Source organism: Adiantum capillus-veneris, chromosome 15, assembly GCF_014529385.1.
Source record: "Adiantum capillus-veneris isolate H3 chromosome 15, ASM1452938v2, whole genome shotgun sequence".
NCBI lineage: Eukaryota > Viridiplantae > Streptophyta > Polypodiopsida > Polypodiales > Pteridaceae > Adiantum > Adiantum capillus-veneris.
Window position 1 is genome coordinate 28,435,689 of NC_140945.1, and position 19,253 is coordinate 28,454,941.

Consider the following 19,253-nt stretch of genomic DNA (forward strand, 5'->3'; position numbering starts at 1 on the left):
CTCCTTTCACACACACAAATTTGAAGGCTCCACCCATGATTAAGATTGTGAGTGTTTAATTATGATAACACTTAGAGAACTATATGTGCAAGTATGCAAGAGATATTTAGGAGGGTGGTGAAGTGGTTCAAGCTTCTTCGATTATACACAAACAAATATTTTACAGCATCTCTGGTTCATCACCCAATAGGAACCAGCTAAATATGCCTGGAAAAGGTAGCCCAATGCTTTCAACCCTAATAAGCAATTAATTTGACTCGATACACACAAAATGCAAGCACACAACAAAATGTAACAAACTTGACTCCATCAATCCTAATATGTCACAGGCATTGATTTGCAAGCCCTCCATTCATCCTCAAACGAGTCATTTGAAAAACAAAATGTTTTGCTTACGAACGCCGTACAATGATTTTTGTTGAAGGCTTACAAAAAGATAGTTGGCAGTGAAAGCACAGAATCCAATTTTGTTAAACTAATTGCCAAAAAAGCCTGGTGTTACTCATTCGAGGGAAGAGGATACAATGATTTTTGTTAAAGGCTTACAAAAAGATAGTTGGCAGTGAAAGACAAGGAATCCAATGACACAAAATTTTGTTAAACTAAGTGCCAAAAAAGCTCATTTGAGGGAAGAGGATATCCTGGTTAGGAGAGTCTATCAGCTGCCTCAACTAGTTCCATTCAATCAACCCGCTTCTCAATTATTTCCATTTCATCAACCTGCTTCTCATCACTTGAAGAATCGTGGAGTACTTGTAAGTACAAAAACCCTCAGCTCTGAGAGATGACAGCATCTTCATGTATATGTAGAACAAGAGAGCCACATGCTCCCGATGTGTGCTATCCATCTTGTATACATAAAGAATAATGCATGATATGTGAAAAAATTACATGTTGATTAGACAAAAATCTCCATGTCTCAGGGCCATATGTCACCAACTTAACAGCTGCACATTCCTTTCCTTCCAATGACAATAGTTTGGTGAGATGGCATTCACTTCTCTAGATCTTTGGCTCGAGCCTGAGGCAGGTTTAATGCAAATCAGAAAGGAAAAGGTCCATTTGGATTGTGGGTTTCAATATCTACATGTCGAATTCCTGGTACCAGTCTCTGGATCTCTCTTTCTAATCTGTCTACTTCACTGCCGAGAGCGGTCACTACTTCCTCACCTGCAAACATAGTACCAAACTCTGCAAATTAAAGTTACTGTCCAATTGTTTACGCCATATATTCATCTCAAAACAACTTTACCATAGTCAGACATGACACGGTCCAATGCACGACCATCAGGATCATTTAAAGCATCTCTAAACTGCATTGACAAGGTCACACGTATGAAAAGTCCAGGAAAGTTAAACAACACCTTCCTAAGAGCAGGTATGCTCTTGAAAAGTAAGCAAATTCACAAGATCACCTGATTTGCCCATGTCTCTCTGTTGACCCCCTTCAGATAATTTTGGACAATCACAACCCCATTAAAATCTAGAAGACAACATAATAAGCGATCACAACAAATCCTCTCATTCCATAGCTCATGAAACACAACCAAATGACTAGAACTAGAAAAAGGAAGTATTTATGAAAGACTGAATCTATTATGGTAGATGACTTGACGCTCAAATTCAAAGACAACACCGAACTTTAAAGCTAAAAACTATTTACTAAGAAGCAATCAAGCAAAAACAGGGAGCTACTGAACCTGGATGAGTTTCCAACAAATACCTATTTCTGCTTTGAACCTATATGCTCGAGGTCCGATAACCTCACTCTTGCAATCAAAGACTGCATCCACAACCTGAGGCAGCAAGGCATTGACATAGGTTAGCATACATTTAAGCCTATATAAATCAATTTTAGTTGCAATGATGGTTTTCAGTAAAAGACGCAAGAGCTAAACACTGAAGTTTACAGGATCGGAAGACAGGAAATCAAGGACAAGTTTCATATCTTGATTGTCCATAGCTCTTCCCAGCAAGGCATGTCGATTTCGTTGAATAAGAAAGACTGCAACCTGTTAAGGAGGAAGGGTGTTAAGGTATATTACAGAATTAAGACATCTGCATGCTTAGAAAAACTCCTTACGTCTGTTCTAGAATAAGATGGGAAGAAGTCATTATCTTAATATATTTTGACTTACGATGCCAAGTAAATTCCCCACAAGAATCGAACCAATTGGATCATAAATAGGATTTCCGGTGAGGAAAACAGCTACAAGAGAGACTCCTGCTATCACCAGCCCAGTCACCGCTGCCCCATCCTTCATGCATAAAATCAAATACCTGACATTTTTGTAAAAAGTTTTGTCGACTTCTAATCCCGTTAGTACAACCAATTTACCTCCATCATGACAGCGACAGCAGTTGGGTCATGACCGCGCCAGCAATAATCCCACAAAGTCATGCCTTCCGCAGAAGCTCCTTTTCGCACAGCACTGATGGCAACAAGTAATGAAGCGCCTGCACAACCCTTATAGTTGAGGATGAAGAGAGATCTTCATGGTTTCACCTTGTTACCAGCTTATGTCATGCTTCTTCCATCTTACCTTCAATTATCATGGAGCAAGCAAGAACCGCAGCAGCAATAGACATGTTATCAGGAAGCTGTCATATTTTGGACCAAAGATAATCAGCAAGGGCTTGCTATCAATACAACAAGAGTGTCTGTACAAGCACAAGAATTAAGCATTATTACCTCTGCTCTCCATAGACTTGAAACGCCATCCACAATAGTTGCTCCAGATCCTAAACAAAAGATGCCAACTGCTGAAATGAGAGACCATACAAACCTCTCCTTGGAATAGCCGTACCTGAAAACAATGCACCCACTTTAATGTACAGTAACCTCAAAGAGCAAGACTGCCTTCCATGAACCAATGTCAAAGCACTATTGGATCTTTAAGCATGCAGCAGAGCAGACCAGTTACATACGGATGAATCTCATCTGGAGCTCTCCTTGAGCTGACTAGGCCATAAGCAAGCAGGGCCTGCATAATCACAACAAACACTGGTCCTCTGTAAAGGCAAGAATCTCAACAGGGATGCTGTGATGACCGAGTCATCGTTGATATAATAAATGAGTAATGTCAGGCTACAAACTATAAATTCTTCCCAACACTGATATTAAAAACAAACTTACCTGATTGGCAAGATCAGCAAGAGAGTGGACAGCTTCAGCCAACATCACATGGCTTGCAGTCATCACCCAGACACCGCATTTAAGACAAAAAACCAGAAAATTGCAACAAAGTGCCATAACAACGGCTCTTTGACTGCAATTAAAAGGAAAGTGTCAACTTTCCATAAAAGTAAATGTTAGAAAGAGTGCTGAATTTTTGCACGGTGCAAAGTTCCTTAATATACCGCGATCTTTTGACCAGTGCAGTTTCAATTTAAAACCGTTACCAGTCATTCTAGAAAGTTAAATTTCTTTTATTTGTTTAGTACAAACAATGATTGTGAGTGAGAGTTCTGCGCATAACCAACCTATGGTCTTGCACTTCAGGAGAATTAAACTTGTCAGAGACTTTCTTAGCTGCATCTGAGGTATACCCTGCCAAATAACAAATGATGTATTGACTTAAGAGGCTAGCAATGCTTTTAAAAAAATTATCTTCTGCTAACAGTGGCTCGTTGATGCCTTTAGTTTCTGACCCTATTTAAAGGCAATTGGCAATATTGAGCATAAATATATCTGAATAAAACTCAACTAAAAGATATACCTTCTTATAAATATCTAAAGGCATGGTTCATAAGAAAGGTAAGAGAGACGAAAACACTTGCACAAAACACAATCAAAAGGCACACACACATTAACCTGAAAAAGAAAAAATCATGCACCTAACAAGGTCAATGTGCGGTCCAAAAGCACTAGATACTTGGATCAGAATTTGATGCACGAACTGTATGTTATATGCACGCTTTTTGGAAACATCTGCACAGAACACAATCAAAAGGCACACAGTAACCTGAAAAGAAGAAATCATGAACCTAACAAGGTCAATGTGCTGTCCAAAAGCACAAGATACTTGGATAAGAATTTGATGCAAGATATGTATGCTATAAGCACACTTGCCAGAAACTTGCGGGTCTACTTTGATGTTGCTTTTGTGAATTGCTTGTGTCACAACTGTGTGATGTGGCATGACCCATATGGGACCAGAAAGGGGGGAAGAAGAGCTCCGCCTGAAGCCTGACCAGAACAGAGGAGCTATGCTGGTAGTTTTTAACAACCAATTATTAAAAGCAGTGACTTCTGAAGAGCTTTTGGGTAAAAGTTATGAAAGCAGATGATTTCGGATGCCTGCTCTTCCTCAACCAAAGGATTTCAAGGATGGTGGATCTACAATAAAGTTCTTTAACTTCTCTGAGATTAAAGTCAGAAGTAAGCACTTCGGATGTAACAGTTGGACAAAATCTATTTAGTTGGGAACTATAGATAGGAATCCAAGATTTCACATGCAACTGCCTTCCTCAAGGACAATGCTATGCAATGGTGTTTGTCTACAAATCCTCATGCTGCTCCAAAGACATAGCAAGCTTTCAAGACTATTTTTGCTCGCTTACATCTCTTTTTTCTGTGCAACTGATTGCAAAGTGGGGTAATTTGAAGATGGTTTCCACCAAAACTTTAGCCAACTACAATCAAAGATTCAAGGATGTGTATCTACCAGCCTCTTTTAGAAATCTAACCTTGAAGGATCAATGTGATCCCTTTAATGCCTTTCTATAGCTTCTATAGGATATACACTTATGTATTTACTGCTTCTGCCCAAAAATAATCTAGCATCTCTTTGGCTTTGAGCATCCAGCATAACATTTCTACCACAGAGGATTGTAGCATTCCACAATGCCCTTTTGTTGTGGTGTGAGCAGTGGTGCAGTAAAGCTTGATCCCATGCTCATTGGAGTATTGGTCGGATTTGTTTGAGAAGAATTCTCCTCCTCGATCCGTGTGAATCTTCTTAGCCGTCTTTCCTATACCTGCTTCTACAAGCTTATGTCACAATTTGAATTCACTAAAAACATGAATAAACCCACACCTTCCCACTAAAATTGTCGTCTATGGGCTGCCTTCACCACCACAAGAGTATTATATGCAACACCTCACTGGCCATGCCACAATCTGCTATAAGCTTATAAAAGGTAACCTTGTTTTTTAGCCTGAAAAGACCAGAGAACCTCCTTTCATGGATCAAAACTATAAGGTGCAACGGAATGAATGTTTGAACTTTGCTCAACATGAGTGCTCCGAACTGTGCTCAAGGTTCCTTTTGTTCTTATGGAAGGGAGAGCCTTCCGTTCTTAATGAGAGAGTGCAATGATCACAACAAAGTGAATGTACACTCTGCGTACAAGTGTATGAGACTGAGAGATAGAGAGAGAAGAGAATACGACACCAGAGACGTTGCAAAACCCTCCTCCGAAGGCCCCACTCTCTATGGCGAGAGTGGTCTACTTATGATTGCACATATCTCTACAATGCTTGGACTTGCCGACGATGTTGACGACAATGAGGACGACGACGAGACGGGCTGAAATCTGAAAATGCTAAGGGGCTGAAATCTGCAAATCTTTATCTGCTGAATTTTGACTCCATGTCGGGGACGATGTCGATGACGACGGTACGACGACGACGCGCCGAAAACGCAGATGCTGAAATCTGCGTTTTCCAGGCTGAATCTGTAACCCTTGCGGAATCTAACCGTGCAGCGAGGATCTGCTGTGGGAAGGTGAGATCTGCGAGGTTCGGGACTTGATCTGCAAGTGCTAAAGGCTGAAAACTGAAAACGCTGGTCCTATGGCTGATTCTATCAGGATGATCTGCAAAAACGCTGAGGTTGATCTGCAAACCAAAAACGCTAGGGCTGAAAACTGACCTCGCGAGGAAATCTGCTAACGCTAGGAAATCTGTTGTGTTGTTGTGGGAATCTGCTAACGCTAGGACTGGTCTGCTGTCTACTGTCGCCGGGAATCTGCAAGTGCAAAAACGATGGCTGATCTGGTGCAAAAACGCTAAGTCTTTTGTTGAGAGAAAACGCCAGAGTTGTCGCGGGGGTTGGTCTTGCCGAGAGGTTGCCTGTTGAGCAAGGTGCTCCTGCTGCCTCTTCTGCCAGAAAGTGCTAGCGCTAGGTTTTTATTTATACAAACTTTGCAAAATTGCCCTACCTACTTTCCAACAAAAGTCACTTAAAAATAATAAGTGAAAAATGTCAAAAATAGGGAAAATAGGCCTATACACTGTAAAAATGCTATTGATGGGATCTGATTGGAATCTGATAGTTATGTTGTGTGCAACCAAAAGATATGCATCTAATCTAAGTGTCTGGACATGCACGGTCTGCGAACAGACTCACAAAAGTGCCAGGTCACTTCCTATTCTAGACTGACTTGACGGAACTGAACCCTAGTCATGCTATAGCTTGTCCACGGACACATAGGGTTGGATGTATCACGTGACAAAAACTCACAAAACCGATTTCCCCTAGAGAAGAGAAGAGTCAAGCACCACGACGTCTTTGACGCACTTAAAACCCTACAACAAGCGGGCAACTATGTTTTGGATGCTTCAAGACTAGACATACCTTTAATTCTTGTCTCAAAAGAACTAATCAATCGCCAACAGAGCAACCTCCCACCAAGAAGGTAAAGATTACAATTGAATTAGTCCCAAATATTTGTGCCCTAACTCTTCCACATTCCTCAAAAGAGTTATGCAGAGCCTATGGCGAAATTCACGGTGCCAAAGCACTTCTCTTCTTTGACCCACGAACTACAGAGAACTTCATTTACACTAATTTTGTTAAGTGCCTAACAGTTTATTGTGTTTGCCTCGGATTAGAAATTGAGGCAGAGCTTGTCCGAGACACTGGAGAAATTACACCACTTATTAAATCCTTGTTGGTTCCTATTAAAAGCTATCACAGCAAAGTAGACTTCCACGTTATGAAGTTGGTGTTAAGAGTTATATATGTTGTCCGTTAGGGAGTGAGGGTTGTTTTGTGGCTGTGCTTGGCTCTATATCACGGGGACGGGCACCACGTGCCAATAGAAAAGAACAGACTGAACAGACATTTAGCACTTCAATAACAACTGAACTAAAAGACAGAGAACACAAGCGACACGGAGTGGAAAAATTCCACCCAAGAGAGTACTGGCCCCAAACCTTGGCGCCCTTTTCGGTATTTCTTTAAATTACTTGAACTTAGTACAATGACGGTACTCCACCCTCTGCACCTTTGTACTGAAGCATGTCAGAGAATGAGCCCTTTGCACATATTTATAGGCCCTTGGCCATAAAAAGCAGTTACATGAAAATCTTTCAAACTCAAAAGCAACTGGTCCAAACGCATCTTGTCCAAAAGCTGCTGAGCGTGAATCACGAAAATCCGTACAGTGCCACGTCAGCACATGTCAACGCAAAATGCGAAAATCCGTACATTGCCAGTCTGCCACGTAAGCACTTGTCAACGCGAAATCCGAGCATCCGTACAGTCTGCCACGTCATCATGTGAGCACGGAATCCGGAGATCCGTACTGACTGCCACATCATCAGTTTTTACGCTATTCCTTTTTTTTTTTGTGAGAGTCCAGCTTTATTTTAATGCCTTTATGTCCTCTGGGCCTTATCATACGGGGTTCCAAAAGTTGGTGGAACTTTTACTTCTTCTATTGCTTCTTTTTAGGGTTTAGGCCCCTTGGTCGTGATTTGAAGGTTGGCACTGTTCTTTAGTGACTTGACACGTCAGCAGTTTGTGACATCCTCCCTTCTTGAAAGAAAATAATAGTCCGCAATTGCAGCATATCTGCAAAACAACTCAAGTTAGCTCAAAAATTTCCGAGGGACAATCAGTTTTCTCATTCCAAATCAGAGCTCTTGATTTTTTGGGTCGTTGGCTTCCAGGAAGAATATCATCAAATAAGTAGTCTCATTCCAGATTGGAACTCTTGATATCCTGGATCGTTGACTTCCCAAAAGTATCTCATCCAATAAGGAATATTCGATGGGTGGCATATCACAATGCAACACAAATGCTCACATATGCATGTTACAAGACATAGAAACATAAAGTCGTCGATGAACACTCCCCGCGCAAATAACCATCCAGGTCCGGGCCATGAGCTGTTCAACGACTCCCTCATCACTCCTCCCGCAAATAACCTAAAAAGGTTCGGGCCATGAAATATAGAGGCCTTTCACAACCAAACGCCACCCAGACCGCAGCTTGCGTCGTTTGGAGGTGCTAAGAGTAACCACTGCTCAAACTTCTTAATATTCCCCCCGTAAATAACCACAAGGGTCCGAGCCATGAGTAAAAACAACAAATTTCAAACATTCAATACTCCCCCCGCAAATAACCACAAGGGTCCGGGCGGGCCATGAGTATGAATGAGCAAGCATTCTCAAACATCATTTGTCACTACTCCACCCGGGAGTAAAATCACCAATCATTGAAACAGGTATTAAAACCAGAGTCAAACATTTCAAATCGGCACCAAGACAGGTTCAAAACAAATACCAAACAAATTCCAAACAAGATCACCAAACAAGTTCAAACAGAACTCAAACTTAAAAATGCAATCTCAACATCATTTGAGCTCGAAAAGTTGACTGACTTTCCATCTTGAAACCTGCACCAAAAATTAGGGTTAGATTCCTTCCATAAGGTCATAGCTGACCGCAGCATGATCCACAAACTCTTGAATACTCGAAACAAGCCTTCACAAGCAATGTCCTTCTGGCCATGATGGTAGTCCCAAGACCTGGCAATCACACTGGACCTCCAAGGTTATCAGCTCGAGAAGACTACCAAGACCTGGCAATCACACTGGACCTCCAAGGTTATCAGCTCGAGAAGAGACCTACTGAGAGATGTCGAGAAATTTCAAGTTATAATCTCCTAGGGTTTCCATGGCAAGCATTCAGGATACCCCCTCTGCCAAAAGTTGCACTGCAAAGGAAGCTTTGGGCAAAAAATTTCTTGAAAGCTTGCCAAGTCCTTGGAGTGTGCGGCTTGGTAGCTATAGACATCCACCACTGCATGGCGCTGCCTTTGAATCCTTGATCCTTCTCTTGCAAGTGATCTTTATGGCTTATGCCCTATAAGACATAGCGATGAAGAGAGGGTGGGAGTGGCTAGTAAGCCTGGGGCTGGGCCACCAAGATTCTTTCAAATAAAATTTCCCAGTGGCTAATAAGTCTAAGGTCGGGACAGGAAGATTCTTTCAAATAAAATTTCCCAGTGAACTTTGGAAGCGTCATCTTGCTTTGTTTGCTCTTTGGTAGGACGGGTATGCTTTCAAAAAAGCATACACCTGAAGCTCTGATACCACTGTCACGGGGCGGACACCACGTGCCAATAGAAAAGAATAGACTGAACAGCCTTTTAGCACTTCAATAACGATTGAACTGAAAGAGAGAGAGAGAGAGAGAGTACACGCGACACGGAGTGGCGGAATTCGACTGGCCCCAAACCTTGGCGCCCCTTTCGGTATTTCTTTATATTAATTGAACTTAGTACAATGCCAGTACTCCACCCTCTGCACCTTCGTACTGAAGCATGTCACAGAATGAGCCCTCTGCACATATTTAAAGGCCCTTGGCCATAAAAAGCAGTTACATGAAAATCTTTCAAACTCCGGAAATCCGTACATTGTCAATCTACCACGTCAGCACCTGTCAGCCCGAAATCCGGGCGTCCGTAGAGTCTGCCACGTCATCATGTAAGTGCAAAATCCGGAGATACGTACTGGTTGCCACATCATCAGTTTTTATGCTATTCTTTTTTTTTGTGAGAGTCCAGCTTTATTTTAATGCCTTTATGTCCTCTGGGCCCCATTAGACGGGGTTTCTAAAAGTTGGTGGAACTTTTACTTCTTTTGTTGCTTCTTTTTAGGGTTTAGGCCGCTGGGCCATGATCTCAAGATTGGCTCCGTTCTTTAGTGACTTGACACGTCAGCAGTTTGTGACACTCTACCTGAGGTAGGGGTACCTTGTCGACGTACCAATTACGAGTTGTGCTGATTTGGTAGGCTGGCATGAGGCAGCACGCTTGTTCATGGGCTAGTTTATTATCAGTTGAAATAATGTGCCATATTTATTGGGTGTCCCTACAATCATGGGGTGTTGGGTTAAGAGTAGGGAAAATCTGGGGAGTCCCCATACCCTTGTAATCATTTATCATGTGTCATTTATCATGTGTCATTAGCAGATTTCTTGCCATCATTTTGGGACATCACCTCTCTCTAGGGTTTTGTCTCTCTCCTCTCTCTATCATTTCTATGCATCGACCATCTCTCTGCTAGCGTTTTTGCCAGTGATCTCTCTCTCTCTCTCTCTCTCTCTCTCTCTCTCTCTCTCTCTCTCTCTCTCTCTCTCTCTCTCTCTCGCGTTGCCCTGACAATCCCCCCCCCCCCCCCTCGCACTGCCCCACGCGCTTCCCCCCTCGCGCCACCTCCCCCCCGGAACCACCTCCCTCGTGCCACTTCCCCCCCTCGCGCTGCCCCTACAGCCCCACGCGCTCCCCAACCTATAGAGACCCCCCCCCCCCCCCCCCTTCTGCGCTCTGCTACCTCCCGCCCAACCCCCACCTCCTTGCAGGTACAGTAGTCAGAGATTTGAAGGGTTTTTTCAAGAAATTTGAATTTTTTCATTACAGAATTTCAAAAAATAGCAGAATTCAGAAATTGCAGAATTTCAAAAAATTGCAGAAATTGAATAAAGCGGGGCTTGGTTGTAATTTGCAGAAATTGCAGAATTGCACGCCATGTATGCTTAATGTGGGAGAACATGTATGCATATATGTGGAAAGCCTTGTGCATGTAGGTCTCCTTCCGCCGCAAAATTTCCTCTCGTTTTGTTAGCAACGACCAAACATGAAGAAGCAAAACGATAAGCCCGACCCCTTAGAAAATACAGTCCAAGAGTGCAAAGAACAAACGGCCGAGACCATTAACGAGATCAACCGCCACCTATTAGGGACAATAAAACTACTCGAAGATTGCGTTTTGGCCCAAGAAAGCAAGATCACTGCAATGGGAGATCGTGTGATGGCCCAAGACGAAGAGATTGCGTCACTCAAGAAGGAGCTCGCTGAGGCAGGATCACGAAACATGATCGAAGAGGGAGAATTGCAACCCTCTGTAATAGAAGAACTCAACACAATCAAAGAACAAGTGCGAGCCATTAAAGAAGGGGAAAAGCAGCATAAAGAAATGATGACCTCTTGGGTGGACGTTATTACAAAGACTCAACAGAAAGCAGATGAGGCTAACAAATGGATTAAGGTTGCCAAGAAAGGAAAAAGTGAGGAAACAACATCCACACCCACCATTATCAACCTGACACTAGAAGAGGAGCAAAGAAGATGTGTACGCTCTCTACATGTGAGAATTTGCGGCCTTAAAGACAAAGATGATGTAGATGAAGAGGTAAAAGAACTCATGGCTTTGATGGGGGTTCATGAGCCGATGCACTCAAGAGCTTGGAGAGTGGGCAACAAGAAAAGTGGGAGCAAGGGGGAAACCTTGAAAGAAAGGACACTCATCCTCCGCTTTCCCTCCATAGAAGCGAAGGAGGACTTTTTGAAGAAGAGACCAACTCTTAAGAAGACGGGCATCTTTCTTGGGGATGACCTTAACCTCTCACAAGTCGCCCATATGCAGGAAGTAATGCCAAAGATTAGAGCGGCAAGGGAAAAAGGTAAGTGTCACGTGACACATCCAACCCTAGGTGTCCGTGGACAAGCTACAGCATGATCAGGGTTCAGTCAATCCAGTCAATCCAGTCAGTCTAGATTTAGCAGTGATCTGGCACTTTTGTGAGTCTATTCGTAGACCGTGTATGCCCAGTCACTTAGCATAGATGCATATCCTTTGGTTGCACACAGCATGATCATCAGAATTCCCATCAGAATCCATTAGAATCAGTTAGGGGAATTTTCCAGTGCATTTAGCCTATTTTCCCTATTTTTGGTATTTTCACTTATTATTTTTAAGTGACTTCCCAACAAAAGTAGGTAGGGTAATTTTGCTAAGTTAATATATAAGCAAACCCAAGTTAGCACTATTTGGCAAAAGAGGCAACAGGAGCTCTCGCTCAACAGGCACCTTCTCAGCAAGAACCCATCAGAAACCTTGGCGTTTTGGTTTCCCTCAGCACCTCCCAAAGATCCCCTAGCGTTTGCAGTTCTCTCATCGCCAGGAGTCCCCAGAACCCCATCGTTTTCATCGCCACAGATACTCAGCCTAGCGTTTTCAGTTGACATCGCCACGACTCCACAGCCCTGGCGTTTTCAGCCACGATCGCCAACAGCAGACCCAGAACAGCCTAGCGTTTTTGCTAGCGACAGCAGGCAGCCCAGCGTTTTTGGTTTTCAGCCCTTACCGCGTCAAATGGTCAACGTTTTCAAGCCTATTGGACAGCAGCAGATTCAGCCCTAGTTGGTTGCAGAAGATCCCCAATTTCAGCCCATAAAAACGCAGCCAAAACAGTCATTTTCAGCCACCGAAACAGCCCCGAAATTCAGCAGATAGAAGACCACAGATTTTAGCCCTAAAGTCGTCGTCGTCATCACCGTCGTCGTCATCGGCATAGTCCCAAGTTGCATCAATCTCATGCATCAGCATTGTACCACTTTGTGCAATCATAAGTAGACCACTCTCGCCGACGAGTGGGGCCTTCGGAGGAGGGTTTTACAAGGTCTCTTGTGTCGTATCTCTCTTCTCTCTCTATCTCTCGGTCTCATACACTTGCACGCACAGTGTCCATTCACTTTGTTTGTGATCATAACATTCTCTCATTAAGAACGGAAGGCTCTACCTTCCATAAGAATAAAAGGAACCTTGAGCACAGTTCGGAGCACTCATCTTGAGCAAAGCGCAACAATCATTCCGCTGCACCTAACAGTAAGATTTCCTTTTACCAAGATGGAAGAGTGGTGATATTGGAGCCACGCTCCACATGACGGTGTGAGGCCTATGGGACCACACTTAAAGTTGCTACCTAGAATTGTAATGGATGTATGCGTCTTGATGTGGGTGCTTTTGAGGAGAGTTTTAACAGGAGAGACATTATCTTCTACTCTGAGACGCATCAAGCCCTTGGGCAGTCTATGCCTCACATTAGTGGATACAAATGGGAGACAGCCTGTAGACAGGAGACACGATCAGAGCACAGGGGGCGGGACTCAAGAGGAGTGGCAGTGTTATTCAGGGAGGAGTTGCAGCCATTGATACATATAGCTCGCAAGGATGAGCAATCTAGGTACATGTGGGTGAGATTGAGAGCAGAGACTGGAAGATATCTTTACATTGCTATTTGATACTTTCCCTCGAGTACGTCAGTATATGCACCACCCAGAGGACAGTCCCCCTTCTCTATTTTGGATGATGACATATGGGAATTCTCTAGAGATGGTGACATTATCATTCTAGGGGACTTCAATGCTAGGATTGCCCATCGTCAGACAGTATTTTATGATACTTCAGAGGAGATGCTGAGAGAGTTGGATGTTGCAGAGACGGGCCTATCCAGACTATCACACGATGGGGAACATACTTAGTATGGACGGCACTTGATAGACATGGGCATTGCACATGGATTGGCCATCCTGAATGGCCTACAGAGATTTCTCGCTGCGGGAGGTTTCACATGCTTTCCACACAGACATGGAGCCAGCACAGTGGATTATGTCATGGCACAACCAAGCCTCATCTCTAGTATCCAGGATCTCATAGTTGGGACCATACCTGTTGGGATGGCAGTGGATCATGCTATTGTGTGTTAACCATCTCTTTCTAGTTCAGTGTAGCACACACTCCACGGGTAGCAGCCCCTAATCGCTACACCTTCACGTGGAGACCGATTCTCTATACATAGACAGGATCTAGAGACGCCTATGCACTAAGGAGCCATGGCGACCTCTGGAGGAGCTTACTACTATACTTACACACACATGACATGATGCAGCAACAGAGGCATACCCACACACCCAGCCTGGGCAGAGACGCTGTTTTGGGAGCATGCTTCAGAACAGCTGTATGATAAGAAATGCCGCCAGACTAGAGCTAGACTTCAGAGGGAAGTGCTTTTGGGGGACATCACTCACAGACAGTAACAGATTTACTTCCGACACCTAGTGCGGCGGAAGAAGAGGGCATTTCGACTAGAGCAGGATCTATTGTCACAAGACGGACACCACATGCCAATAGAAAAGAACAGATTGAACAGACTTTTAGCACTTCAATAACAACTGAACTGAAAGAGAGAGAGCACGACACACGACACGGAGTGGCAGAATTCCACCCCAGAGAGTATTGGCCCCAAACCTTGGCACCCCTTTTGGTATTTCTTTATATTGCATCAACATAGTACAAGCCGGTACTCTAGACTCTGCACCTTCTCCAAGAAGCATGCCAGAGAATGAGCCCTTAGCACATATTTAAAGGCCCTAGGCCCCAAAAGCAGTTTACATGAAAAGCCTTCAAAACTCAAAAGCTTCTGGTCCAAAAGCAATGCCAAAAAGCTGCCAGCGGGATTTGCAAAATTCCGTACAACTACCACGTCATCAATCAGCGCAAAACGTGGAGCATCCATACAGTTTCCACGTCATCAGTTTTGCGTGTGTGTGTGAGTCCTACTTTATTTTAATTTGTTTTGTTTTGTTTTCGGAGTCGGGTAGGGCACGCCCGATCGCTCCCCTCATACACCAAAAAAGTATACAAGAAGAACGACCAGAACTATGCACCCAGAAACCGAAGGCAGACGCTTTTGTCATTAGTTTCCTCTGGACTACTAGAGGCCAGAATTATCTACACTCTTAGGGCCATGACTAATCCCTTGAGAGACCCATTTCGCCAACTTGATTTGGACGTGACAGCGACCAAGTACCTCTGTTCAGAGGCCCAGGTACTGCGGGACTTGCTTCGGTCTTCCCTTTGGAGTGGAAGGGCGTCGGCTCACAGGTGGCGTCCGCTGAGGTTGATGGTGTCTCCCTTTTGCACCTCCCAACCCCTTTTAGGTGAAGTTGACCTCCCCCCGGGGGGGGAATGGCACTTGGGCGCTCTTGTAGCTCATCTGGCTTCGCTTGGGGAGAATTACGTCATTTCCCCCGGAAGGACGGATTCAAAATAACAGCATAGGAAGGGGAGCATTATCTCCTCATCTGCCTATGCAGAGCATCGAAATACCGGGGTACAACTTCACCGAGGAACTTCGCCACAGGCACATGCCCTGCGGTTCCGTCCCTTGAGTGCGATTTAATGTCCCTTTTATTTTAATCCCTTTATGTCACTGGGGCCCCATCGGACGAGGTCCCCATAAGTTGGTAGGACTTCTTCTTCTTTTGCTGCTTGTTCTTCTTAGGGTTTAGGCCCCTCGGACGGCATCTGCAAGTTGGCTCCATTCTTAAGGGCTTTGACACGTCAACAGTTTGTGACATCTATACCAGTTATTCTTGAGTCAAGACTCGCGTGAGGCATGGCGGCTCTTTCATGAGCTATCGCCCCCCCCACCATTACCTCTACAAAGACTTGGGGTCAGTACGCATCATCTTTGTACACAGTTTCTGGACAGCCGCCCCTTCCCGAGCCCCCCGATCCATGCCCACACACATGTGCTTTTTTCACCGCTGAGATGGTGAAGAAGGCCATTGACAGGATGAGGATTGGGCGAGCATATGATCATGGTGGCTGAGCATTTCGTGCATGCTAGTGATCTACTAACAGAGCTTCTAGCAGTCATGTTTAACCGTGCCATGTGGCTTGCCTGATACTTGGAGCCTATCTACGATTGTGCCTATCTTCAAATCAGGAGACCCTATGGAGCCTGGGAATTATCGCACTATCATGATTGGACACACACATTGGCACGGTTGTACGCATCCATTCTTAAGCAACAGCTGAGTAGATGGGCAGAGAGAGAGGAAATGCGTGCAGCTGGGCAGGCAGGGTTCAGGAGAGGTTTTTCTACTCTTGACTATATCTTGACACTCGGGGCCATCATCGGGGAGGGCAGATCCTGTGGGAGACGGATCTATTGTAGCTTTGTGGACTTCCGCAAAGCATTTGACACAGTACCCAGAGCTAGATTGATGTGTAGATTACGGGAGATGGGAGTACCCACAGAGCTCATCTGGGGGATTATGGCATTGTACAGATCAGTAGTAGAGCATGTACGCACTTCAAAGGGTCTATCTATATCGGTTCACTCCACTATTGGGGTGAAGCAGGGCTGCCCGGCGGCCCGCTCTCTCCTACGCTATTTGGTATGTATGTGGATGAGGTTTCTAACTACATTGAGAGAGATGGTGATAGAGGTGCACCGTTGGCGGGGACATGCTGATGATCTTGTGTTGATCTCCGACTCTCCGGAGGGGATGCAACGTCACTTGGATGCTTTGCATAGGTTTGCCCATGAAAGTGGTTTGTCTGTCAACCTTGGTAAAACCAAGGTCATGGTATTTAATACCACCCCACAGTGGATCAGGAGGTCAGTGCCTGCATTCACATACGGCCAGGAGATAGTGGAGTATACAGATGCTTACACTTACCTTGGAGTGGTTTTTAGTGGACCAACATTTTCATTGAGGAGAGTAGCAGAGACTAGATTGACGAGAGCCCACTCGGCATTGGGTAGATTGGAGAGGATGTGTTCACACGTTCAGTTTCAGGAGCCTCGGACGAAGCTTTGGCTCTTTGACACTTTGGTGGCTTCTTCATTGCTCTATGGAGCTGAGATATGGGGGCCTTCATTGGATCATCACAGAAGGACAGGTCACACTGATGGATGGGGGGACATGGAGAAGCCCCTGGTCTCTATGATCTCGCGGCTCATTAGAGCCAAGGCTTCAGTACCACGTGCCATTATCTGAGCAGAGCTAGCTGCCCCCCCACTAGTGGTTGAGGCGCTCACCAGATCTGTCTCCTTCATACACCGCATCTGGGAACTTCCCAGAGACGGATACGCCCGCCTTGCACTTGATCCTCTCAACAATTAGCCATGCAGGGAGATACAGCATGTTGGTATGGGGAGATAACATCATGGTTCTACGCGCATGGGTTCAGTATAGACAGATTGCCCCCCTTCCAATACTCACTGGATGCACCCTCCCTGACTCTTGCACAGTTCGAGATCACCAAGCTCATCCGCCAAGACCTGACTCAGCTAGACACCAGGAGGACATGGAGACAGCCATCACAAGAGCTGGGCACGAAGATGGCTTTCTACAAAGAGCATCTTCTCCAGCTTACGGCGGACGGTTTTGTGACGAGGCCCAGATACATGGACACCAACTTGTCTCATGGGATACGGTCTGAACCCACCAAACACCCCCCCCCCCCTCTCCCCCCTTGTATCTCGTCTCAATCTCCAATCAACTTCAGATTTATTTCCTTTCTCCTTGGTGTTAGTTCTTTGTAACTTTGTACTTTGTAATTTCCCTACTCAGACATGATATCAGATTCACCAATTGTAACTTTTTGGTCTCATAGGTCATTTTGGCCTTTCGAAGACGTATCTATCTATCTATCTATCTATCCACTTCTTGGTCTCCCCTCCCCCTTCCGCACTGTGTGGTTGCAAGTGTTGCACCCGAGGCCCGCAAGGTGGGTGGTCGACACACGGAGTACGCTACGAAGGGGATCTATCATGGTAGATTCAAGATCTTGCCGTTGCCCGGTTTTGAGAGGTTTGCTCACAATATCAGACTTGATCATCATCTAATTCACCTTTTCTGCTGCATCTTTCACATGGTATCAAAACCTAGGCGTGCTCTCGGGTCGGATTGGTGATCTATGCAAGTATATGGTGCTGATGTTTTGCGACAAAAAAATCTTCTTGGGGCTGATTCCACAATGAAGGCTGATCAATTAGCATAATTGTTTTTCTCGCACATATTTCAGTTGCATGGGATGTCTACATTTATTATTTCAAACAGAGATCCCAAAATTATGAGCTTGTTCTGAAGAGCAGGAGAGCAATATAGGAGAATGTGGGTACTTCACTTAAATTCTATTAGTCCTTTCATCCATAGACCGATGGGCAAACAAAGATTACCAACTCCATAGTACTAGACTTGTTAGAGTGCTACATCTCTAAAAGTGGGAGAAGTATTTGCCATTGGTGGAGTTTACTTACAACAACACTATTCACACTTCGACGAGGTGTCACAACGGTGATGACATGGCAACCCTAACTCAAGGAGGGGTGATAGAATCATCTGTGATGACGTAGCAACCCTGTACGGATAAAAGATGATGACATGGCAAGCTGTATGGACCCGCAGAACGCGCCATGATTTATAGGTGCTGACGTGGTAGTTTGGCTGCAAGACTGGAAGGTGCTTTTGGGCACCTAATTTTAGCAGTTGCTTCAACAACACTGCCAGCTTTTTGTTTCAGATGCATTTCGGTTAGATTATAGAGAATGCGTTGTGCTCCTCCCAAAAGTTATACTCTATGAAGATCAATATAAAAGAAATACTAAAAGTGGCGCCAAGGTTTTGGAGCCAATGCATCTTGAAGTGGAACACTCCATGTCTACCGTGTGGATTCTCTCTCTCTCTCTCTCTCTCTCTCTCTTAGGTCTCTCACTGTTTTTAGGGTTTTGCCACTGTTTTTTTGCTTTTTTTAGGGTTTCGAAACTGTTTGTTTGCTGTTTTTCAAGGTTTCGTCTCTGTTTTTTGCTGTTTTATAGGGTTTCATCACGGATTCTTGCTGTTTTATAGGGTTTTGAAACTAGTTTTTACTGTTTTTTAGGGTTTTACCGCTGTTTTTAAGATTTCACAAGCGGTTGTTGCTGTTTCTTAGGGTTTCTTGTATTTTTTTGTTGTTATGGAGTCTCTCTCTCTCTCTCTCTCTCTCTCTCTCTCTCTCTCTCTCTCTCTCTCTCTCTCTCTCATGGGAAGCATTGGAGAAAAGCCAACGGCTTCCCCTAAGTGTAAGAAGACACATCCCTCGCCGCCCGCCCACAAAGCCTCCTTCATGAGGACAGGGAAGAGGATGTCGACAATAGAGAAGGAAATGAGAGAATGGAGAAACGAAGTGGAAGAGTGGAGGAAGGAGAGGAGTCTCTTCACTCAAGGATGTCAATACTGTTGAAAAAGAGGTCACAAGCCTCATGTCCATCATGAGAATGGAGAAGCCTAAACACACTAAGGCATGGAGGGTGGGCAAGAGGAGTGAAGGCCTAGGAGAGTCCTCAAAGCAAAGAGCACTCATACTACTTTTCCCCTCCTTGGAGGAGAAGGAGGAGTTCT

The 19,253-nt window shown here is 44.6% G+C and overlaps 1 protein-coding gene across 1 annotated transcript in view; it reads right to left on the reverse strand.

Annotated features, from left to right (window-relative positions):
* Window positions 1-440: 440 nt before the first annotated feature.
* Window positions 441-19,253, reverse strand: part of LOC147440437 (Cation efflux family protein) — a 39,784-nt gene continuing 20,971 nt past the window's right edge. Inside the window, exons 2-13 of the mRNA XM_086530174.1 lie at window positions 3,484-3,550; window positions 3,137-3,269; window positions 2,929-2,984; window positions 2,693-2,807; window positions 2,544-2,601; window positions 2,339-2,457; window positions 2,139-2,258; window positions 1,911-2,012; window positions 1,724-1,796; window positions 1,416-1,483; window positions 1,253-1,313; window positions 441-1,170 (exon numbers count right to left, since the gene is read on the reverse strand). Coding sequence (XP_086386300.1) covers window positions 1,043-1,170; window positions 1,253-1,313; window positions 1,416-1,483; window positions 1,724-1,796; window positions 1,911-2,012; window positions 2,139-2,258; window positions 2,339-2,457; window positions 2,544-2,601; window positions 2,693-2,807; window positions 2,929-2,984; window positions 3,137-3,269; window positions 3,484-3,550 — 1,100 coding nt within the window. The 3' untranslated portion in view covers window positions 441-1,042. The remainder of the gene's footprint in view (window positions 1,171-1,252; window positions 1,314-1,415; window positions 1,484-1,723; window positions 1,797-1,910; window positions 2,013-2,138; window positions 2,259-2,338; window positions 2,458-2,543; window positions 2,602-2,692; window positions 2,808-2,928; window positions 2,985-3,136; window positions 3,270-3,483; window positions 3,551-19,253) is intronic.